The following is a 24,886-nucleotide window of genomic DNA, read 5'->3' on the forward strand; positions in this document are numbered from 1 at the left end:
GTTAACTAAGATAAATCAGATGCATTAAAATGCATATAATTTTTAAAATCCCTTCACCTTTTTCACCCAGTCCCCCACCTATCCTCCCCTCTAAAAGTGCATATAATCTTAAATTTTTTAAGACATGACTTTTGAACATTGAACGATACAAAAATGGTCATAAAAAAATGCATGTCTGACATGACAGTAGAGGTAAAAGAAAGGAGTGGGGAGGTAATAAGCAAAAATGCTATTAACATATTTATGTCATATATAATATAGTACTATGTATGTAAGAATATACACAGGGTGGAGCAAAAGTAGGTTTACAGTTGTGAGTATATGAAACACAGTTTATTATTGTATTATTTTCCATACAAACAACTGTAAGCCTACTTTGCCCCACCCTGTATGGATAAAGTTATTTTAAATGGTAGCATCAAAGTCGTTCAGCAGTTATCTCAAGGTGGTAAGATTTAGAGTGATGTTCACTTAATTTATAAAATACAGTTATATAGATATCATTTGAATTTTAATGATTAATATTCATTATATGTATAATGAGGAAAAGTAAGTAACAGAGTGGATTGTGGGGTTCATATATTCATTAAACAAATTATTTTTGAGCATATAAAATATGCCACACATCATTCTAGGTCCTAAAGTTCAGCAATGAATAAGACAAACAAAAATCCATTTCCCCCAAAGGTAAATTTATTCTAATGTGGAGAGAAGGACATGACTAAATGAGAAACATACCATCTTGATGAACAGGCGGGTATATACAAAGGAATCGGTTCCCAGTCTGTTAATTCTGAAAATACTAACTAAAATTTATGTAATGTTATTAACCAATGTTACCCTAATAGATCTATTTTAAAAAGAAAATATGAAGACATTCAATTCGAGCAATGAGGTCACCAGTTGTATTATGGACCTAGCATTCATAGGCCAAGACTGGAGATACAGATATGGAAGCAGATAGCATATAAGATGGTATTTCTGACCTCCTTTCCAGAGTCTGATCACGTCCCACTGCAGACACTTTACAGAGGAAGTACTGAGGAAAAACAGGCAGCTGACAGGGGACGTTGCTATGCAACAGATGAGGGAAGTCATCCAGCCAGGCAGAACTGATGTTGGCCCTTGGGGACCAAATGCTGTGGTCCTTCCTGGGATTAGCTTCCTTTCATATGCAGACTCCTAGCAGGAGTTGATGCCAGAACAAATGTGAAATGTACAGAGATCTGCCTTGGATTTTTGGAAAGTATCAATTCAGTTTGGGTCACCTCACATTTCTGATCGTTTTTTGCCTTTGTGCACCTCTCCAGTTGTTCTGGAAGTACAGTAGCATGTATGTCCTTGTCTTTGGGTAGGACTCCAGCAAAGTGCTCCTGTGCTTCCCGTTTTGCACATTGAGAAAGCGGGCTCAGAGAAGTGGAGTGACCTGAGTGGGCTCACACAGCTAGTGGCAGACTGGCACTTTATCCCAGGAGCTGAGGCCTATCCCTGGAAGGAACCAGGACAAACATTTGCTCTGAATCAGGGCTTGCCATGGCTCACACTCACAAGTGCCCGATTGTCCTGGCTGCTCCAGTGGGCACCAGGAAGGCCTCAGGGGCAGCATGTTTATGCCACTCAAAGTCTTGACAGTAGGAGTAGGAATTGGACCCTAAGGAACAATAACAATCTCTCCCCTTACTCCACATACCAGCCCCCACCTTTTCCCAAAGGTGTCTCTCAGTTCTGTCCCTCTCCTCATTGCCCCTTCCATCAGGTCGCATGCATCTCCACCACCTTGCCTAGCACCACTTAATTCACTATTAAGGAGGTCTCTGTGTGGAGTTTCTAATTGCATCAAGTGTTAGGCTGCTGCTAAACTCATGTACTTTAGGACCCAGGAAAAGGAATGGTCAGAGGTGATATACTACTATTGGAGGTGGAAAAAGGCTTGCTGTAGAATGGACTCATGTAGACAAGGCAGGGGTGGGACTGGGGTCCTCTACCTGTGTCCTCCCAGGTGCAGAGCATGAGCTTAGGTCTCAGAGAATGCAAACCTTGCTTGTTTGGAGCAGATATTGACAGGCAGGGGAGGGGGAGACCCACTTGTTGAACGTGGGTTTTGGAGTCAGGAAGACCCAAGCCCACATTTTGTATTTTCTGTTTACTTGTTCATGCATGCAACGTGTCTGTGCGTCTTGTTCTGTAAAATGGGGACCTTCACCTCCCAAGGCTGCTGTGAGAGGAAAACAGCCCGGTACAGATCATGCTGCGATGTAGAAGCTGTCCACTTCACACAAAAAATAACTCCATTTCTGGGGCTGCACAAAGAGCAGGAAAGAAGCTAATGTTTATGAGTCTCGGAGATGTTAAGGAGGGATCATACAGAATCACGTGGAGAACAGACTTTTTCTACCTCCAATAGGGGATACCCATTTCTTTTCATGGGCTCCAAAGCTTAGCACTTGTTGCAGTTAGAGACCCCACACAGACACTTTCTTAATAGTAACTTTTAACTGCTGCTACGCAAGGGTGTGGAGATGCGTGCGACCTGACTTGATGGGCCGTCAGAGGGGAGGGATAGACCTGAGACGCAGTGCGGAAAAGGTAGTGGGCTGGTGTGTGGGACAGAGGGTGGGACTTAGTAGCACAGCGCATCTGTTTTGGGGAGGGGATATAGAAGAAAGGGAGGGACCGTTGTATACTGTAGACCTGGTTGGTGGTGGGGTGGTGTGTTGGCAGAGGGGCGGGACTGCCTCCCGCTGCACATGCGCGTCATGGTATCCAGAACGAGGCTTTTGTTGGGAAAGCCGGCGGGACTCTTATTTGGTCGGTCAGCTGTTGCGCATGCGCACAACCTTGTGAGGCGGTGGGTGGTATATTAGGCGAAGAGGCGGGGTCGTCCTAGCTGCCGCGCTGGCATTTTCTCCTGGACAAGGAGAGGGTGCGGTTGCTGAGAGCCGAGCACTGCAGTCCCGATCTTCAGAGTCGTGGAGAAGGGAGGCAACGAGGGGTTTGGGGTTGGAGCCTGAGGCAAGGTGAGAATTAGCCCCCAGACGGGGCATTTGCCTCCTGGTGCGGGCTCCCCCATGTTTCATCCCGATCCCTTTACCCCAGATTTTGATCCCCTTTCCACCCCCAAACCCTGATTCACACCCTTTACCTGGTCTTCCCTTATTCAGAACCCCTGTTCTCTCTCTCTGAAACCTTTCCATCATTCAAAATCTCCACAGACTTCTGGTCCTCAATCTGTACTGTTAAACAATTCCTTCTCATTTTAAACCTCCATTCAGTTTCCCAAATGCGGCTCCCAAATCCAGTCCTTGAACACTCAGACTTCTTATCTGCTTTCCGAACCCCGATTTGAAACTGCTCCCCTTCAGTAGCTCCTCGGGATTCAGAACCTCCATCTGGACACTGATTCACTTTTCCCCCATCAATCCGGCCCGTTCCCCTCACATTCAGCACCTCATCAATCCCCACAATCAAACCCTAAACACCCAACCACCAGATTTCGTTCTCCGTATTTGCCCTCTGTAGTATAACGTCCGGCTCCTCCTCCACACCCCCCAGGCTCTGCTCTTGCCAGAGGGACAGAAGCCATGGATCAGAAAATGGACTGTGGTGCGGGCCTCCTCGGCTTCCAGGTAAGATCTCTTCCCTCAGCCGACAGTTCCCTCTGGGCCCCTTTGGACGCCCTCTTTCAAATTCCCAGTGTTTATTGAGGTGGGAGGGGCGTCCCTTTTCAACCATCAGTCCCTTGCTCATAGAAAGGAGAGACCCTGTTAGTAGTCAGGGCAGTCTGCCCAGAGAATGCGGGTTGGATAAGGAACCATTTTTTCCCATAGTCCTGAGTGTAGAGCAGTCTGCCGCCCCCTCCCCCAACCACCCACCTCCACCCTCCCACTCTACTTGCATTCCCCACTCCCTGCGACCCCCTCTTATTCTCCTCAACTCCTCGTGAGGGCACCACCACCCCGTCGAGAGCTTTAAGCCACGCCACACTTCTCTGCTATAACCTCCCTGCTTGACCACCCCTCACTTCACCTCAACCCTTCTCTTCCAACTTAACCACTCTTTTAGCCCCTATTGCACTCAGCCCCTACCAGTCATTTTGATATCACTGTGCCTCCCTCCTCAGCAGTCTAGTTCTCTACTTCAGCCCTCTTCTTTTTGCACCAGCCCCCTTCTTGCACCTCTCCTGTGCTGTTCCTCCTACACCTCAGTTGGCGCTTCAGAGGCCCAGAAATTTTAACTTTCCCCCCTGTATTTGCAGGCTGACATCTCTGTAGAAGACAGCACCTTGCTTATGCAGACCCTGATGGAGGCCATCCAGATTTCAGAGGCTCCACCTACCAACCAGGCTCCTGCAGCTGCCTGCGGGCAGAATTCTTGTCTCCAGAGTTCACAGCCCCCAACAGCCAGTGAGATGGCTGATAATCAGGTTTCAGCAGCTGCAGCTAGGCCTAAAACAGCCTTTAAGGCTCAGAATGCCAGCCCAAGTGGCCCAACTGCTGCCTGTGATTTTTCCCAGGCAGCAACCAGTGAGTTAACTGCGAAAAAGTCCAAGGCAGCCTTCAAGGCCCAGAATGCCACTACTAAGGTGGGTCCAAATGCCACTTACAATATCTCTCAGGCTTTCAATGCCAGCGAGATGTCAAATACTCAGCATAAGATAGCCGTCAAGGCTTGGAATAATACCACTAAGGCCCCAACAGCTGATACTCAGACCCAGAATGTCAACCAAACCAAGATGTCCACTTCCCAGGCTGACATAGAGGCTGACCCAAGTATCTCTGAATCTGATGGTGCAGCTGCACAGACCTCAGCAGATGGTTCCCAGGCTCAGAATCCAGAGTCCAGGACTATAATTCGGGGCAAGAGGACCCGTAAGGTGAGATCCCTGCTAGCTCCACTTTGATTTGGGTTCTCTTTTTTTCTTCTCTGAGGTTATTTGTTCTAAAAATGAAATTATATAGATATATATATAGATATATATAGATATATATATACACCTGACTGTATTCAGCTATATTATATGGGATGATAAGGTGAACATGGTAATTTCTGCCCCCTGAGTGTCCACAGACTGATGGGGAGATGACATGTAATATATACAACCTGTATGTAATTCAGTTTATATTTTGATAGTAACCACCATGTGTTAGGTCTTGAACACAGGTTATCTCACTCATTAAATCTTCAAGGTACCTCATATCACTTAGGGATCGTAGTCTCAGTCTTACAGAGGAAGAAACTAAGTCCCAGAGAGGTGAAGTGACTTGAGTGATTGGTCCAGGGTGGTAAAAGCAGAGTCAGTGGTGGACATAGGAAGATGAGCAGCTTCAGGCCCCACCCTTGGGTTGATCCTGGCCTAGTTCAGAGTTGAAACTTCTGCCTGGAAGATAGTGAAAGATAAGCTCAGGATTCAGGGTGACCATTGGCTAGTGGGTCAGGCTGTCACTACAGGTGAGGGCGGTAGGGGGCCTTCCTTGAATAGACAGGGTGAGGACACAGAAACAACTGGTAACCCTGGATCTTCCTTTCTTTCTGATGATGCAGATTAATAACTTGAATGTGGAAGAGAACAGCAATGGAGATCAGAGGCGGGCCCCACTGCCTGCAGGGCCCTGGAGGTCTGCAGCTGTTCCAGTTACCTCTCAGAACCCACTTGGAGCACCTCCCAATGTGCTTTGGCAGACCCCATTGGCCTGGCAAAACCCATCAGGCTGGCAAAACCAGCCAGTCAGGCAGACCCCACCAGCACGTCAGAGTCCCCAAGCTAGGCAGACCCCACCAGCCTGGCAAAACCCAGTTGCCTGGCAGAACCCAGTGATCTGGCCAAACCCAGTGATCTGGCAGAACCCAGTGATCTGGCCAAATCCCATTGTCTGGCCTGGTCCAGTTGTCTGGCCAAATCCATTGGCCTGGCAGAATCCCCCTGGGTGGCAGACCCCACCTGGATGGCAGAGCCCACCTGGATGGCAGGGTCCTCCAGATTGGCAAGGCCCTCCTGACTGGCCACTGCCGCCTGACTGGCCACTGCCACCTGATTGGCCACTTCCCACTCACTGGCCACTTCCACCTGACTGGATTCCAACCGACTGGCCAGTTCCACCTGAGTGGCAGAACCTGCGACCCTCACCAAACCTACGCCCCTCTCCCAACTCGCGTGCCTCACAGAACATAGGTGCCTCACAGCCCCGAGATGTGGCCCTTCTTCAAGAAAGAGTAAGCACTATAACTCCCCATTCACATCTCCCCTCTCTTGCTCTTTGCCATCCTTCCAGCTATAATTCAACTAAATTTTATGTTAATATCTTAGAACTGAAAAGATTTCCTTTTCTCCTCCCAGGCAAATAAGTTGGTCAAGTACCTGATGCTTAAAGATTACACAAAGGTGCCCATCAAACGCTCAGGTAGGCATCCAGTGCCCTCTCCTGTGGCTCTACCCTTCCCCTCACCCATGCTCTGCGGACATCCCTTTGCTTATATATAAGTCCATTCCCCTTTAGTTCCCTCCTTCCATGGCTGATTCTTCCTTTTTCACCCTTGAGGACCCTGACTGTACTCTCCTTAGCAGAGCTGGCCCCTGCTCAGCCCAGGTGCTCCCTCTTCTGTCCTACAGAAATGCTGAGGGATATCATCCGCGAATACACTGATGTTTACCCAGAAATCATTGAACGTGCATGCTTTGTGCTGGAGAAGGTAAGAAAGCAGCTCCTTAGGGATAGGAGTGATGGGGAAAGTCTTGATTTCAAAGATTCATGGGATTTCTACTGGAAGTTTAGGGCAAGTCTTGAAGGAAGGTGAGTGACTTAAGTATGGGCAGCTTATGCTAGATTTTGTAATTTCATAGTCTATTTTCCTTTCCCTGTAGAAATTTGGGATTCAGCTGAAGGAAATTGACAAGGAAGAACACCTGTATATTCTCATCAGTACTCCCGAGTCCTTGGCTGGCATACTGGGAACGTAAGATGGGAAAGAAGGTGGAACATTGCCTTTCTCAGTGGTGCTTTTTCTTCCAGGAGTAGGCCAGGGTCCAAGATTCAGGGTCGCACAGCAGTTCATGGGCAGAGTCAGAGTATAATTACCCACTAGCTGAGGAACACTGGAGAAGCTAGTTGCTGTCTAGAGTGTCTTGTGCAAATAGCTGCTGAAAGCATCTTCTTTTTTTTACTCTTTTAGGACCAAAGACACACCCAAGCTGGGTCTCCTCTTAGTGATTTTAGGCATCATCTTTATGAATGGCAACCGTGCCAGTGAAGGTAAGTGCCTGGGGTGCAGCTGGGGGTTGGCTACAGCCTGATTCCCACGTTCATTTTTTATTCCTTGTCTCCCACTACAGCTGTCCTCTGGGAGGCACTACGCAAGATGGGACTGCGTCCTGGGTATGATTGGGCTCTCTCATCACTTACCTGTTTATACTATCCTTTGACAACAGAGTATGGTCCCAGGGTTGTATCAGCCTAGTGTTCTGGTGGGTTTGGGGAGATACAGAGCCCCAAAAGACGACCTGGGTGGATGGGGAAATAGTCCTGAATTCTGCCTCTTTTCTCATCTCTGACCTCTGTGCTGGAAAACTCTTTTCTTTTGGAGGATAATGTCATAGTCTCTGATTATGGGTTCTTTTTTTACTTGCAGGGTGAGACATCCCCTCCTTGGAGATCTGAGGAAACTTCTCACTTATGAGTTTGTAAAGCAAAAGTAAGTGGTACCTAAAGGGCTTTCTCTGGTCCTCTTGAGTTTTGTGTGCTGGCCAGCATCAGAAAATTCTTCTTACACTCATTACTTACCTATACATATATATACAGAAACACATATGCCCTGAGAAACACTTAGTATATTCCTTGAGTTTTTATAAGTATAGTAATCTTGCAGGTGAAGCTTATCCACCATCCCCACAAGTAGACATCTACAAGGTTGGGCCTGGCCGAGGCTTTTGCACTGCAGGTGTAATCACTGCAACAAGGCTATCTGTGGCTCACTGACAAGATTATAAGAACCCAGTGCTAGAGCTGTGACAGAGAGGGTAAGATTAAGTGTCTTTTCAATGACCCTACACAAGCCTCCGCTAAAGCTCTAGATGACCTCTCAGTGTAGAAGCACTGATACAGGAATTTGAACACCTGAGTATTAGACGGTAAATACACTGATGTGTTTAGGAATGAGTCTTGGGGGAGTTGCTACCTGAAATCTGTAGTTTCACAGTCTAGGGATTATATGCATTAATGGACTACCATTCTACCTTGATAGAAAAAAAAAGACCTTTTTGCTCTTTCTAAGGTACCTGGACTATAGACGAGTGCCCAACAGCAACCCTCCTGAGTATGAGTTCCTCTGGGGCCTCCGTTCCTACCATGAGACTAGCAAGATGAAAGTGCTGAGATTCATTGCAGAGGTAATAAAGAAACTACTCCAGACTTGATGGGTCATGGGGTGAGGTGTGACTGGCTGGGAATGGTCCAGAGCAAGAATGAGATCTCAGGTATTGCATATAGGAGGTGCTGGTGGTACTTTTTTGTTGTTATTAAGTAAACAATTGCACAGAGTAGAATGCTAAATACACAGTGACCAGATAAAGTCCAGCAATGGTTAATATAATGAGAATGGTTTGCATGGCATCGATGTAACCTGGCAGCCAAGGAGGGTGGACTGGAATGCGCATGCATGAACAATGATGACTTCACTGTACTAGTCAGTCGGGGTGGTAGCCATTGAGTGACCATATGTACTGCGTGGCCATCGCATTCAACATGACAGAGCAAGTAGAGCAACAAATCTGCGTCGGATTTTGCATTAAGCCTGAACTTTCCTTCATGGAAACTATTCAGATAATTCGGAAGGCCGCAGCTATGGGCAACTGGTGATTGGCAGCTTCATCATAAGAACATGCCTGCTCATGTATCACATCTCATGTAGAGTTGACAAAATATCAAATCACTCAGGTGACTCAGCCCTGCTACAGCCCAGATTCGGTCCCTGTGACTCCTGGCTTTTCTCAAAACTAAAATCACTTTTGAAAGGGTAGAGATTTCAGACCATCGATGGGATTCAGGAAAACGTGATGGAAGCTGGTGGAGATTGGGAGAACTGTGTGAGGTCCCAAGGTGCCTGCTTTGAAGGGGTTGAAGGAGACTGAGGCATCATTGTCCTATGTACAATGTTTCTTATATCTTGTCTCTTTCGGTAAGTGTGTCTATTTTTCATAGTACATGGCTGGATACCTTCTGGACAGACCTCTGCATAGTAGGTGCTTCATAAATATTAATACTATTAGGAGTTTTGTTTTATTTTCTATTTCTCATCTCAGGTTCAGAAGAGAGACCCTCGTGACTGGACTGCACAATTCATGGAGGCCGCAGATGAGGCTTTGGATGCTCTGGATGCTGCTGCAGCTGAGGCTGAGGCCCGGGCTGAGGCGAGAACCCGCATGGGGATTGGAGATGAGGCCGTATCTGGGCCCTGGAGCTGGGATGACATTGAGTTTGAGCTGCTGACCTGGGATGAGGAAGGAGATTTTGGAGATCCTTGGTCCAGAATCCCATTTACCTTCTGGGCCAGATACCACCAGAATGCCCGTTCCAGATTTCCTCAGACCTTCACTGGCCCCATTATTGGCCCTGGTGGTACAGCTAGTGCCAACTTTGCTGCCAACTTTGGTGCCATTGGTTTCTTCTGGGTTGAGTGAGATCTGGGTAGGTATATCACTTTGGATTGGACAGCTAGGGTCATTGGGAGATGTAGTGCCCATGGGAATGTATTTATGTGCACAAGCTGGGAATCGTAGTAAATGCATGGCAGGGAAATGAGAGAAGTATGGGGAAGCACTGTTTGGTATTTATATTCCTTACTATTTGATACATATCATTGATTTAATTTCTTTTTTTTTTTTTTGTTATGTTCACAGATATTGCTAATCAGTTGCAATAGTCTTTCCCCTGAATGAGGCTGAAGCCCAAATTCCTTCTAAACACAGCTATGTAGAGAGCCACATCCTGTTGGCATGCAAGATAAAGTTATTTGCTGTTCCTTCTCTATTGCTTTCTTTCCCCCTTGTGTGCTGTCAGATTTTGGTATCAGAAATAAATGTTGAACTGCAGAGTAAATTGGATGTGCCCCCTTTTTTTCCCTATGTTTGGTGTGAGATCAACATGTTTATATGGGAGAGAGTGCTTCAGTTCTAGCCTAAGGGATATATCAGCTTTCAACAGGTCGAAATGTGGGTAGATGGGCTAATGGATTGGGAAACAAAGGAGGAATTGATGAACTTGAGTGTTAATGACATCCAAGAACTAGTGTGATTTATTTTTAAAATATTACTTCAGTGATTCGTATGTGAAAGATATGGTGTTAGGTGTCCCAGAATGACATTGAGAGATGACATAATGAGAAGTGGTGTAGATGGTCAGACAGCTGCATTTGAGACAGAAGGTAAGATTCCAGGTAATGACAAGGTCCAGAGAATAGGTGGTTGGAGGGAAAAGAAGTTAACAGTTCCCAGGTTGTTGGTTGTATTATCCATGTGGAAAGTAAAATAACTTCAGGATGGGGGCATAAGTAGAAGCAGACAACAAACATTGTGAGCCAGGTACTAAAATCTGTTTCAGAAGGAAGATCTCATGCCCCTAGCCATATTGCCCATAAAGGGATGGGCCCACAGGACTCTTCTCACCTCTGGAAATGCTGCACAAGGGCCTGTTCCTCTAGAAAGGCCTCACAACTCCCATTCAAACAGGACGAGGGCTGTATCTGAGAGACAAAGTCTTAATGGACAGTGGAGGCTTCACAATGGCCTCTTGTACCCTTCTGCAGGGAGAAAAGAAACTGTTAATCAGAGAAGAATTGAGCAAGTAAAATAAATCTCCATGCAGAGCTAGACAGCCTTTTGGCTGTGACTGAACAGGGACCTCGCTTGAGCTGCTAAGGTCTGTTGGAAGCAGAGAGCTCTGAGGACGAAGTTAGGCCTACGTCATAACTTTCTGAGAGGCTTCATGGTACCTAAGCATGTGGACAAGGGCAGAAGCAGGAGTCCCTGAGGTAGAAGAAAGTAGGAGTAAATGCAATTTAGCCTCCCGGGAAGGAGTCAGTAGTGGGCAGGGACAGCGTCCAGGGCTTCCTCACATTCTCAGGTGATGTCCACAGTCTGAGAGGAGAAAGCCCAACATGAGTAGGAAGAAGGCAGCGGTGTGGAGCCCCAGCCCCTTCCCTGGCTGTTTTCACAACCAGGCTCTCCCCACAGCCAGTCCTGAATCCTGGCCCTTTTCTGAGCAAGCCTGGTGGAATCTCAGCCTGGGGCCTTCTTGGCAAGCCCTGCATCTCCATGGTGCCTCCAAGTCTGGGCTGTGTCCACCATTTCTGGATGATGGTTATCTACTTGATGTTGCAAAATACCCAATGTCTGTGGGACTGGCGTGACCTTTCAGTTTGGGAGGGTGCTTTTGCCATGTGCCTGCTTAAGCCACAGAGTCCCTCACTTACCTCAGGCTTCTGGTGTGTGTTTACGGCCTTCACATTCAGGTAGATGGACTCCACTTTGCAGCCTCAAAAAGAACAACCCGTCCATCCATAAACCCCCAAGGAAAGTGCAGGTCTTTCCTGAGGTGTCATCCCTTACCACCTCCATAACCACCCACAGCCCCAGCTCCACACTGTGCAGTTGTGTCTTCCCTTCCAGGATGGACATTTAGACCAGCTCTGTGATGTGTGGGGAAGACACCAGGCCTAAGAGGCAGCCAATGGGGCGTCCTCCCAGCTCTTCCCCTAGTAGTCTCAGCATTCTCCAAGCCTCTGTTGCTCAAATGTCAATGGGAAGATGATCTCTGGAGCCTCCCCCAGCTCTTGTGGTGTGTGAGACAGCAATCTGATCTATATAATGATGGAGCTCTGCAGATCCTCCAAGCTGAGTCAGCTGGTGAAGTTGTGGAAGTGTCTTGGGGCCACTATCTTGGGACCATCAGTCCCAAATTAACTTTACTTAGAGAACAATGGTTATGGCAACATCTGGTGTGGAATGTCACAAGGGAGTTTTGGGGGTCTGAAGAAAGAGGAAGGTGGTATCATTGGGGCCAGGGGCTGGCAGAGGAGGTCCACTGTCTGTGGAAACCCTTCTGTATAACTCCATCTCTGGATTGCACTCTACTGTGGGCTTTGCTACGCCAACTGCCCTGTTCACAGTGCAGAAGGGATTGGACACTGTCTCTTCCAGGCTCATGAAATTCTGGTGCAATTTGGACAGTTGGCAAAATATGAAATTCTTTAAATTAGGTAATATTATTATATAAATGTTCGTGGTCTGATTTTGATTATTGTACTATTTTTTTAAGAATATCTTTGTAACTTTCTAAATACTTTATTCTAAAAGTTTTACTATTTTATTATTTTTATTGTTATTTTTCAACATGAACAGTATGAGAAGGAAGTTTTTCTCTCAATGGCTGCTTAACTTTTTTTCTGTTTTTTAAACTTAATTTTTAATTGAAGTATAGTTGACATTCAGTATTATATTAGTTTCAGTGTACAACATAGTGATTCGATATTTGTATTCTTTATGATGTAATCACCACAGTAAGCCCTAACCATGTAACCATGCAAAATTATTGCAATAATATTGAGTATTTTCTCTATGTTGTATATGACATACTCATGACTTATTGCTTTTAGAACTGGACATTTGTCCCACTAATTCCTCCTCACCATTTTTACTCATCCCTCCAACCCTCTGGCAACCATCAGTTTGTTCTAAGTACCTATGAATTTGTTTCTGGTTTGTTTGTTTTATATTCCATATATAAGTGAAATCATATGGTATTTGTCTTTCTGTCTGACTTATTTCACTTAGCATAATACCCTCTAGGTCTAGCCATGTTGTACTCTCAAAATATTTTTTAAAGTGTGGGTGTGTAGAGAGAGAAAGGAGAAGAGAGATCAAGTTCTCTTTTGAAACTATTTTTGAAAACTTTGTAAGTCTTAAATTATATAAGAATAAAAAGTACAAAGTTGTGGGTTCGATCCCTAGTCAGGGCACATATGAGAATCAACCAATGTATGCATGAGTAAGTGGAGCAACAAATTGATGTCTGTCTGTCTGTCTCTTTCTGGAATCAATAAATGAAATTTTAAAAGCAATAAATAGTAAAAAATAAAACTTTTTATTTTAACAAATATTCACTAAAATTCACTTACCCAACATCTAACACACTTGTTACCATTTCAGTCTTTGGAAAATACACTGTATATCATGATACAGTTATTTTTCATGCAAATAAAAAAGTACATTCACCCCTGTCCAAAGAAAAAAATCCTAAATTCTCATAACTTGTTGCATCCAAATCCAAGCCCAGGGATAATTGTTCATCCTAATTAGCAGTGATTTTGAATGAGGAAATTTGGGAAAATGGACACAAAACAGATTTAGGGATGTGGTATGTGGACTCCTTGGGACTGCTCAAGAGCATGAGACACTTAGTATTAGATGTAAATGCTCACCAATAGGCTCTTCAGTAATAAAGTGGGCAATATGACCCACTCAGTGGAGATCAGTAAGCCTCTTTTCTCAGCTACTCCTGTGCTTGCTCAGTGGGCACCTATACAAAGTGGTCAGGGTGGCATGAACAGAGGCTATATATGACCTCAGCAACATGGGTTCCCTCTACAAAGGCTGGTGTGACTACACCCACTGCTGAATTCCCAACTTGGCAACGCTATACTATGTTCTTGGTATGTACCAGTAAATTTCAAGGGGACCAGTCAGGTAACGGGTTAATTAATTTAGACCCATTACATCATGAAGGAGTTGGTTTTATTTCTCTGGCGTAAATGAGTATTATAGATATGCCTACAGTACTTCTGTCAGCATCACCATCTGTGATTTTACAGAATGCCTCAAAGTTGTAATATTTCATGCAACATCACTTCTCATTAAGGGACTCATTTTAAAAGTAAATAAGTGTGGTGATTGGCTTATACCCACAGAATTAACTGGTTTTATCATGCACTCCATCACTCAGAAAAAAAAGTTGCCCTTTTACTACGAACTATGACTGTACTGAAGATAGTTAAGCCACCAGTTGAGAGATGACACTTTGTATGTTAGAGGGGCTGTCTTACAATATATATGTTCTGAACTAGTCATCAATATATATGATGCCATATTGTCAACAACCAGAATTCCTAGGTCTATGTACAGAAGGATGGAAATTTTCCTAAAGCTCTATTCACAAAATGTTTGTTTCTGGTTCCTGCAACTTTGAGCTTTACTGGTTTAGAATTTTTAGTACCCAAAGAAGGAAAGTTTCTATCAGATTACTTAACAATGATTCTGTTGATTTGGAAGCTGAGGTGGCTACCTGGAATCCTCATGCCAATGGACAAAGAGGTAAAAGTGGGGGCTTTTGTACTGGCAGATGTGATTGATTTCAATTTTAAAGGGGAAGCCGGGTTGCTGCTAGATAATGAGGGCAGGAAGGAATGTGTCTGGAGAGCAGGACATCTTCTAGGATGCCTTATAATATCCCAAAGTGGTAAAAATTACTAGGTAACTATAGTAACCCACTCGGGTAAGATTATCAATTACTCAGAATCCACATAAATAGATGTTTGGATTATTTCTCTCAATAAGGAACCCATCCATCTGAGATGCTGACTGGATGAAAGGAAATGTGACCTAAGGAGTGAGGAAAGAAAGTTTATATTGACTTTGTTTTAGAAATGAGGAATGCAATAGTCACCCATATTTTATTCTTTGCAACAACACATATATTTTTATATATTTTAATGTGCCCCTTTTAATTTGTCTCTTTTACTTATTATTTTATATATGGTGAGTTGGTGGAAGACAAAAGTTTTAATTATCCACCTTATTACAGAATATTGATACAGTATTTGTATTGAACCAGAGGAAGAATGTATGCCATCTGGAAATCCTGAACTTGGACCTGGATACTATGATTCTTAAAATTTTAGGTTTCTCTTTGAGGATGAATGAATACATTTTTGGTTGTATTAATAATAATCATATATTGTCATTTTTCCAAAGCATTTAAAGGCCAAAATACATGTAGATGTTGGACATATAGACTATAGTGAATATCTGTCTTGTTGGTAACCATTTTTCCTAATGGCACTCAATTTCTTTTAGAATAATACGGTTGCCCTATTTTTGAATCAGACAAAATTGTGGTAGACAGAATTCTAGGATGGCTTATGAGATCCTCACCCCTGGTGTACATAGACCTTCTCACAAATACTCAATAAAATACTAACCCAGATGCTTTCTTCCCTTTATTGGGATGGAGTAAGCCAGATTCTCCTCCCTGCCTGTTCTGGCATTACAAAGGGCAAGCATGCAACCTACTCTTACTCAATCACTTGCTCTACTACTGTGAAGTGATTTTCCACATGTAATTAAGGTCCCATATTAGTTTAATTTAAAATAAAAAGATCATCCTGGTTGACTTAATCATGTGAGACCACAGGAGAGAACTGCATTTTTCCTGGCAAGAGATATTTGAAGAGTGAGAGGAATTTGATGAATAGAAATTCTCCATTTCTGGATTTAAAGATGAAGGGGATTATATGGAAAAAAATATGAGTGGCCTCTATGATCTAAGGCCTTCAACTGATAACCAGCAAAGAAATGGTAACCTGAGACACACAGCTTCAAAACCAGAAATTCTGCCAACAATCTGAATGATCTTGGAACTGAATTCTTCGCCCAGAGGCTCCAGAAAGGAATGTGACCTTGCAAGCACCATCATTTTGGACTTGCCCAAACAGAGAACCCAGTCAAACCATGCCTGGTCTCTGTCTTACAATACTGAGATAATAAATTTGTGTTGTCTTAGCCATTCAAATTGTGGTCATTTGTTGTCCAGTAACATAAAACTAATACATAGTCTTTTTGGGAAGACATATCAGATGTTTTCTGCCCCTTATTAAAATGGAGTAAACCATATTCTTCTCACTGTCCTGTTCTGGTATTGTCAAAAGGCAGGCATGCAACATACTCTTAGTCACTTGCTCTTTCACTAGACATTGAAACATAAGTGATTGACATAGGGTGAAAAAAATAGTTTGTGATTTTATCTCCAGGATAGAATCCTGATCAGACTAATTTTGTCTTTGTGCTTTCTATCTTGCTCTCAAGTTAGTGTTTCCAATCTTCCTCCAGTTCCTAGAGTCTCTGACATATATCCTATAAAATCAATTTACATACAAATCAACACCAAAAAACAAAAGCAAGAAATCTAATTTAAAAATGGGCAGAGAACTTAAATAGATACTCCTCCAAAGAGGACATACAAAGAGGTCAATAAACATGAAAAGATGTTCAACGTCACTACTCATCAGAGAAATGCAAATTAAAACCACAATGAGATATCATCTCACATCTGTCAGAATGGCTGTCATCAATACATCAACAAAACAACAGGTGCTGGTGAGGATGTGAAAAAAGGGGAACCCATTTGCACTGTTGATGGGAATGCAGATTGATGCAGCCACTGTGGAAAACAATATGGGAGTTACTAAAAACAGTTAAAAAGGAATTGCCTTATGACCCAGCAATTTCACTTCTAGAGATATAGTTGAAGAAACCCAAAACACTAATTCGAAAGAATATATACAGTCCTATGTTTATTGCAACATTATTTACAATAGCCAATATATGGAAGCAACTCAAGTGCCCATCAATAGATGAATGGATTAAAAAGTGATGATATATATACAATGGAATATTACTCAGCCATAAAAAGGAATGAAATCTTACCATTTGCAACAGCATAGATGGACCTAGAGAGTATTATGCTAAGTGAAGTAAGTCAGTCAATGAAAGGAAAATACCATATGATTTCCTTTATATGTGGATTCTAAAGATCAAAATAAATAAACAAACAAATCAAAAGAGAGTCCTAGATACAGAGAACACACTGATGGTTGCCAGAGGGGAGGGGAACTGGAGTACTGGGTGAAAAAATTTAAGGGATTGAGAACTACAGATTGGTAATTACAGATTAGTCACAGGGATGTGAAGTAAAGAGAATATAGGGAATATAGTCAATAATATTGTAGTAAGTATATATGGTGCCAGGTGGATACTGGAAATATTGGTGGGAACACTTTGTAAAGTATATGATTATCTAACCATGATGCTGTACATCAGAAACTAATACAAAAAAAGACTGAATGTAAACTCTAATTAAAAAGTAAAATTTTAAAAAAGATAGTAGAGGGTAAATAAAGTAAAAAGAAAACAATTAAGTAAAAACAAAAATCTATTTACATTGGCAAAAAAAAAAAAGTTCCTATTATTTATAACCAATTGTTTGCCGAGACCAGCTTGCATATGTGTGCACTTTGTCCCACCTTTACATTCAGTGAAATTGGAAACTTGAAACTGACCATGGTGGATTACTTTCTCCATGAAAAGTGGCAAAGACTACCAATCAGGGAATTTTTGTTTTGTTTTGTTTTGATTTGTTTTGAGAACCAGTTGTTAGACATTTACCAGTACATCATAGCTTACAATCAAAATCTTAAGTGATGCAACATGTGAGTTTGTAAAAAAAAAAAAACAAAACATAGCGCTGGGATGCTTTGAGCTCTAAGAGGGCAGAGGCCGCAGAGTGTTGTAAAAAGAACTGGGGTTTTACCATCAGAGAGCCCAAGCTTCAAATTCTGCCTTTCACCACTGGTATGATTTTGTGCAAGTACTTTCTCATCTTTGCGTTTTAGTTTATTCATCTATGAAAGTATATGAGAAAAATACAGTATTTAGCAAAAACAAACAAACACACCCCCAAACTTCTTAGTACTTAATAAATTTCCATGCACTCCCCTACACTTCCCAGCCACCTTTGCAGTTTTGTTAGGATCATATGACTATTTCTAGTCAATGGATAGAAGCGATAGGTGCACTTCTCCCAGGACAACACCTAGGAATCTATGTATCTTCAAAATAATGTGTGTCTGAGGGAGCGTCTCTTGGTGGGTAGTTGGATGTTCTGGTGGAAGTGAACTGGTGGTCATAGGGTAAGAATAAGGAACAACTGGGATGGCCACTGAATCCTGTGCCTGGCCCCAACTTTCTTCACCTCTGGCAGAATACCAAGTTACAAAAAGGGCTCATATGTAGTTTATCCTAATTTGATTTGGCATGGAGAAGGGCAAGTGAAAGACGTATACTGCTCTGGGAGGGCCTAATCCACACATGACAGAAACAAGTGTAGGTTGAGGCCAGATTAAAGAAAAGCCTCAAAGACCAGCGTAGGCCACTTAGACTCACTTCTGGAGCATTAGTCAGCCTTGTGTGTGGTGTCAATTTTTTCACCCACTAGTTTTATAGTATCCATTGATGATTCTTGCCTCATTCAATTATTACCATGCTTATTGTCTACAGGTGACTTTCTATTTTCATCACTCTTTCTACTCTTTAGAGGTTGGATTTCTACTGTTGATTTTTTTTTGCTGCAAAGAGATTTCTTTCCCTCCTTGTGTAAGAATGTACATAAGTGTGCATGTTTGTATGTATGCCAATGTTGACTCATTGATTATTATTCTATTAAATGCATCATAATTTTTTACTAAGATTATTTATTTAGATATACAAATAGTTACAGATTTGGCCAGTGGAGGCCCCTTCTAATTGACTATTGAGTCCATTTGAAACATCCCCATAATTTTTGAGCATTTCTTAGTTTTTGACGCAGCAAGATGTTACATACTTATCTTGTATGTTTCCTGCCCCAGCAATCATACATTCCACCATTGAACTCTGGTTGTTTTTTCAGTGTATAATAGTGTTTATAAACCAAGATCTGGGTGCTAAATGTGCTCACTGTTATTGAGGTATCATTGCTACTAGGCCCTCTCAGAGGACAGATTTATGAAATACATGTATGTGTGTTAATGTTTTAATCTATTTTATATCCATATTAAAAATTATGAGTTCATACTGGCACCCCAATTCTAGTTCCACACAGGATTCATTTCAACCTTCTCTCTTTAAATAATTGTAACTTCTCTTGCTGACATTGAGAAACCTGGCTTCCATTATCCACTATGTATAACACGTATTTATTTGCTCAGTGCTACCCTATAGAGAAATTGGTTTTTGAATTTTAACCAATGCTTCTTGAAGAAAAATCAAATCAACAGCAAAACAACAATAAAACTATTACTTAGACCTCAATACTTAACTTGGTTTTTGTTGTTAGTCCTAAGGCATGTAATACAAATAGTTTTTAAAAGTAACTTGAGGGACCCTTATGTTCAGAAATATAGAGTACACATAATTTTTATTCCTTCAAGGAATAAAACTTTTAAACAGTAACTGCCAAACACCATGGAAAAAATGGCAGTGCACCCCAACCCTGACTCCTTGTGAAAGTCAAGTAGAGAACCTACATTTCTACCCTTGCATGGGTATAAAGCACTCTGGACGCTAACCCTGCCAGGGTGGTGTCAGAGAAAGGTGGGTAGGGAGTCAGAACTTTCATACTTTCTGGGTAGTCACTAGTTTCACCCACCATCTCAAGTGTCATAAAGACCATGAGGAGAGACCTCCATTTTCACCCAGTAATAATGAGGAGTTGTTTCTCCTTCTACTAGTGAGGAGACAGAAATTTCACCACTTCTAGACTAAGAAGTCCACCCTTTGTCCCTGGCTGTATCAGCAGAGACAATGTGAGGAGCCTGGACTTCTATGCCCACCTAGTAACAGTGAGGCACTCCTCCATCCCCGTTGGGGTGTTGTCAGAGAAGACCTGTAGAGAGCAAGGACTATCACCACCCCTTATCAGTAAAAAGTCCACCATCCCATTCTGTCAGGCCACATGGCATGAAGTAACAAGACTTCTGCCTCTCCCAGTCAGGATGGTATCAGTAGAAGCTAAATGGGGATCCTGAACTTCCAACCCTGCACAGCAGTAATAAGGAGTCCCTCTTGCATTCTGGGCATCATTGTGGGTTTGATTACCATTTCCCCAACGATTACTGAAGTTGAATATCTTTTCATGTACCTGTGAGCCATTTATATGTCTTCTTTGGGAAATTTCCTATGTCTTTTGCTCATTTTTTAAAAACAGGGTTGTTTGGTTTTTCTGTTTGGTTGGTTGTTTTTTTGCTGTTGAATTGTATGAGTTCTTTATATATATTTGACACCTCTTAACAATAGATGATTGGCAAATACTTTTTCCATTATGTAGGGTGATTTTCTTTCTTTCTTTCTTTTTTTTATTGTTTCTTTTCCTGTGCAGAAGCTTTTTAGTTACATGCAATCCAATTTGTTTGTTTTTGCTTTTTTTTTTTATCATGATTTAGAAAACTATCCTTATATTTTCCTTCAAATATAAATGGAATTATAAAATAATCAGCCCTGGTCAGTGTGGCTCAGTAGCTTGGAGCATCATCCCATAAACCGAAAGGTCATGAGTTTGATTCCCAGTTAGGACACATGCTTGGGTTGTTTTTGCTTTTCTTGCTTGCCCTTTTGGTGTTATACCTCCCAAAAATCATTGCCAAAACCAATGTCAAGGAGCTTTTTCCTTATGTTTTCTTCTAGTTGTTTTACAGTTTTGATACCAATATTTAAGTTCTTCAATTCATTTTGAGTAAACTTTTGTGAGTGGTGTAATACAAGGGTCCACTTTCATTCTTCTGCGTATGAATATCCACTTTTCCCAACACCATTTATTGAAGACACTATCTTTTTTCTACTTAGAATTCTTGGCTCCCTTATCAAATATTAGTGACCATATCTGCATGGGCTTATTTCTGGGCTCTTCATTCTGTCCCATCAATCTATGTGTCTGTTTGTGTACCAATACATATGGTTTTGATTACTATAGTTTCATAATAAAATTTGAAATCAGGAACCATGATACCTCCAGCTTTTTTTCTCAGTATTACTTTGACAATCCAGGGTGTCTTACAGTTTCATACAAATTAGAGAATTATATTTTTAATTCTGTGAAAAATCCCAATAGAATATTGATATAGATTTCATTGAATCTATAGATGGCTTTGGGTAGTTTGGACATTTTAAAAATATAGGTATTTCCAATCCACAAATGTGGGGTATATTTCCATTTGTTTGGGGCTTCTTCAATGTTTTATAATGTCAGTGTGCAGATCTTTCACCTCTGTGGTTAACTTTATTCTTAAATATTTAATGTTGTTGATGCTATTGTAAATGGGGTTTTTTTTCCTTTAGTTTTCAGATAGTTAATTGTTAGTGTATAGAAATACAGCTGATTTTTGCAAGTTTATTTTGTATCCTGAAACTTTACTGAATTCGTCTATCAGTTCTAACAGGTTTATTCTTTGTGGAAGCTTTAAGGTTTTCCTACATGTTATCTGCAAACAGTGGATATTTTACTTCTTTCTCTATCTTGGTGACATTTACTTTGTTTTCTTGCCTAATTGTTTCGGTTAAGAATTCTAGTACTATATTGAATAAAAGTGATGAGAGTAGGCACCCTCTTCTTCTCCTGACCTTAACAGGAAAGCTTTCATATTTTCACCACTGAGTATGTTGTTTTTCATCATCCCAAACAGAATTTCTATACCAATTCAACAATAAGTACAGTTTCTCCCCTCCCCCAGCACTTCATAACTTTATTTTCCTTTCTATTTCTATCAACTTGTCGATTACAGGTACTCAAAAAAGTGGAATAATAAAATAATATAATAACACAAGTCTTGTGTCTGGATTATTTAACTTATAATAGTATTTTCAATGTTCATCAATGTCATAGCATATATCAGTAATTTATCCCTTTAATGGCTGAAAATATTCTATTGTGTCTATATAGCACATCTGTGCACCCATTCATCTGCTGATGGGAACTTGGGGTGTTTCCACATTAGCTTTTTATGCTGCTATGCACATTTATACACAAACATTTCTTTGAGTCTCTGTTTTCAATTTTTGGGGTATATACCTAAAGATAATTCCATGCTTAACTTTTTGAGGAAACACCAAACTATTTTCCAAAAGTACTACACAATTTCACCTTTGGGTATGACTTCTTGCATATGACAATAAAAAGACAGAAAACAAAAGAAAAAGTAAATTGGACTTCATAAAAATTTTAAACTTTTGTGCACTAAAATATACTACCAAAAGCATGAAAACATAACTCACAGGTAAAATGAGAAAATATTTGCAAGTTTGCATTTCCCCAATGATCAGTAATGTTGAGCATATTTTCATGTGCTTATTGATTATTTGTATATCTTATTTAAGGAAATGTCTCAAGTCTTTTGTCTATTTTTAACAGGGTTGTTTGTTTCTTTGTTATAGAGTGTTAGGATTTCTCTATGTATTCTGAATATTAATCCCTTATCATATGTATGATCGCTTATTTTTAAACACTTTTTTTACTTTAGAATAGATTTATAGAAAAGTTACGATGATAGTATAGAGAATTTCCACATAGCTCTTATCCAGATTCTTTTATGTTTAACATCTTACATCAGCTTAGTACAATTCTCACAACTAAGGAATCAACTTTGGTGAATTATTTTTAAATGAAACTACATTTTATTCAGATTTTATTACTTCTCCCTAATGTCATTTTTCTATTCCAAAATCCCATCCAAGATATCACATTAAAATTGGTTTTCATGCCTCAACCTACTGTGGTTTGTGACAGTGTCTCACAATTGCTTTTGATGACCTTGACAGTTTGGAAGAGTACTGGCCAGATATTTTGTACACTGTCCCTCAATTTTGGTTTGTCTAATGCTTTTCTCATGGTTAAACTAGAAGCAGTGAAAATTCCTGATATTAAGCTTTTGTTGCTGAATGTTCATTTTAGAAGATTCATAGGTACAGAGCAGGTGGACAGCTCTAGGGGTGAGGAGAGGTTAGGGGGTGGAGGAATCAAGCAAAAAGGAAAAAGGACTCACACATGGCCAACACTGTGGTGATTGCTGGAGAGGAGTGGGGTATAAGGGGGATAAATGGTAATGGAAAAAATACACTACTAATAGCAAACAACCAGATGAAGAATTATGCGACTCCCACCCATGAAGGTCCCTCTTTCAGAAGCCCTGAGTAACTTAGTTAACTGACTGAGTGACCCCACTTCTCTCTTCTTGTGCCCTAATTCTTGCTCTTATGTTTTAAATTCACCAATAAAGAGTGAACCCATGAAACTCTAGATACCCAACCCTGGGACCCTAATAGAGGCAGAGCCCTAGTTCCATGCTGTCTCTTTTTCTCTATCCATGACCTCAATATATGGTACTTGGGTATGCCATGTACCTTCTAGGACCTATGTGTAATAAATCTTGTTTTTCAAATTCCCTGATAGGTTCTTGCTGAAGTGTGTCCTGCAATCATAATGAGGTCCGTAAGTGCTGGCTTAGCCATAAATAGTGGCCCTAGGACTTATTCATCTTAATAAATGAAAGTTTGTACCCTCTGTTCAACAGCTTCCCCTTTCCCCTACCCCTCAGACCCTGGTAACCATCATTATACCCTCTGTTACTATGAGTATGATGTTTTAATTTAAATTCCACATACATGTGAGATCATGCAGTATTTGTCTTTCTATGTCTGCCTTATTTCACTTAGTAAAATGTCCTCCAGGTTTCTCTGTCTGTCACAAATGACAGAATTTCCTTTTGTTCAGATGGTTGAATAATATTTCATTGTGTTTTCTTTATTTATTCATTCTACATCAGACATATACGTTGGTTTCATATCTTGAATACTGTGAATAATGCCACAAATGGGGGAGTACAGATATCTCTTTGAGATAGTGGCTATTCTCTTTGATTATATACTCAGAAGTAAGATTGCTGGATCCTATGGTAGTTCTACTTATAATTTTTTTCAGGAACCTGTATACCATTTTCTATAGTGGCTGCATCAATTTACATTCCCACCAACAGTGCACAAGGGTACCCTTTACTTCACTCCATATCCTTGCCAGTATTTGTTATGTTTTTTTTTCTTTATGTTGGTTATTTTTTTTTTTTTTTTTTTTTTTTGGTAATAGCCATTCTAACAGGTGTGAGGTGATATCTTATTGTGGTTTTTATTTGCATTTTCCTGATGATTAGTGATGTTGAACATCTTTTCATGTACTCATTGGCCATTTGTTAATTGTCTTACGTATGTCATATAGCTTTTTTATCCCTCCTTTCCTCTGTTACAGCCTTCCTTTGTGTTTCACTGATATTTTGCAGTGATATGTTCAGATTAATTTAATTTCTTTTTGTGTATATTTTATAGATATTTACTTCGTGGTTACCATAGGGATTAAATAAACACCTTAAAGTTGTAACTACATCTTTAAACTGATAATAACTTAACCTAACAGTATGCAAAAACTCTACTCCTTCATAGCTCTACCCCCACTTTGTTATTGATGTCAAAAATTACATATTATATGCTCATTAACATAGATTTATAGTTGTTTTTAAGCTTTCATCTTTTCACTACTGTAAAAGAATTAAAACTGGGATTATCAACCAAAATTACGATATTACAGGTTTTTATATTTGTATGTATACAAATATAAATATATAAATATATATATATACATACCTTTCCTGGAGTACTTTATATTTTTGTATGGCTTCAGGTTACTGTCTAGCTTTCTTTCATTTCAATCTGAAGGGCTCCCTTTGGCATTCTTATGGGTATTTATAGTGGTAATGAACTCCCTCATCTTTTGTTTATCAGGGAAAGTCTTAATTTCTTCTTCATGCTTGAAGTATAGATATAGTATTCCTGCTTGACATGTGTTTTCTTTTAGCACTTTGAATATATCACACACACCCTTCTGACCATCTCAGCTTTCTTCTGAGATGTCTACCGATAATCTTATAGAGGCTCCATTGTATATGATGAGTCAGTTTTTTCTTGTTGCTTTCAAAATTTTCTCTTTATCTT

At 41.0% G+C, this 24,886-nt stretch overlaps 1 protein-coding gene across 1 annotated transcript; it reads left to right on the forward strand.

Moving 5' to 3' along the window:
* Positions 1-3,552: 3,552 nt before the first annotated feature.
* MAGED1 (MAGE family member D1) lies at positions 3,553-10,088 on the forward strand. Its single transcript, XM_090264978.1, has 12 exons — positions 3,553-3,626; positions 4,256-4,873; positions 5,542-6,210; positions 6,335-6,398; positions 6,608-6,687; positions 6,860-6,951; positions 7,168-7,247; positions 7,328-7,370; positions 7,624-7,686; positions 8,266-8,380; positions 9,293-9,677; positions 9,890-10,088. Exons 1-11 carry the CDS (start codon positions 3,582-3,584, stop codon positions 9,668-9,670), a joined length of 2,247 nt encoding a protein of 748 aa, XP_090121104.1. The 5' UTR covers positions 3,553-3,581; the 3' UTR covers positions 9,671-9,677; positions 9,890-10,088.
* Positions 10,089-24,886: the final 14,798 nt, after the last annotated feature.

Source organism: Furipterus horrens, unplaced genomic scaffold (assembly GCF_987537825.1).
Source record: "Furipterus horrens unplaced genomic scaffold, mFurHor1.1.pri manual_scaffold_17, whole genome shotgun sequence".
In the NCBI taxonomy this organism is placed as follows: Eukaryota; Metazoa; Chordata; class Mammalia; order Chiroptera; family Furipteridae; genus Furipterus; species Furipterus horrens.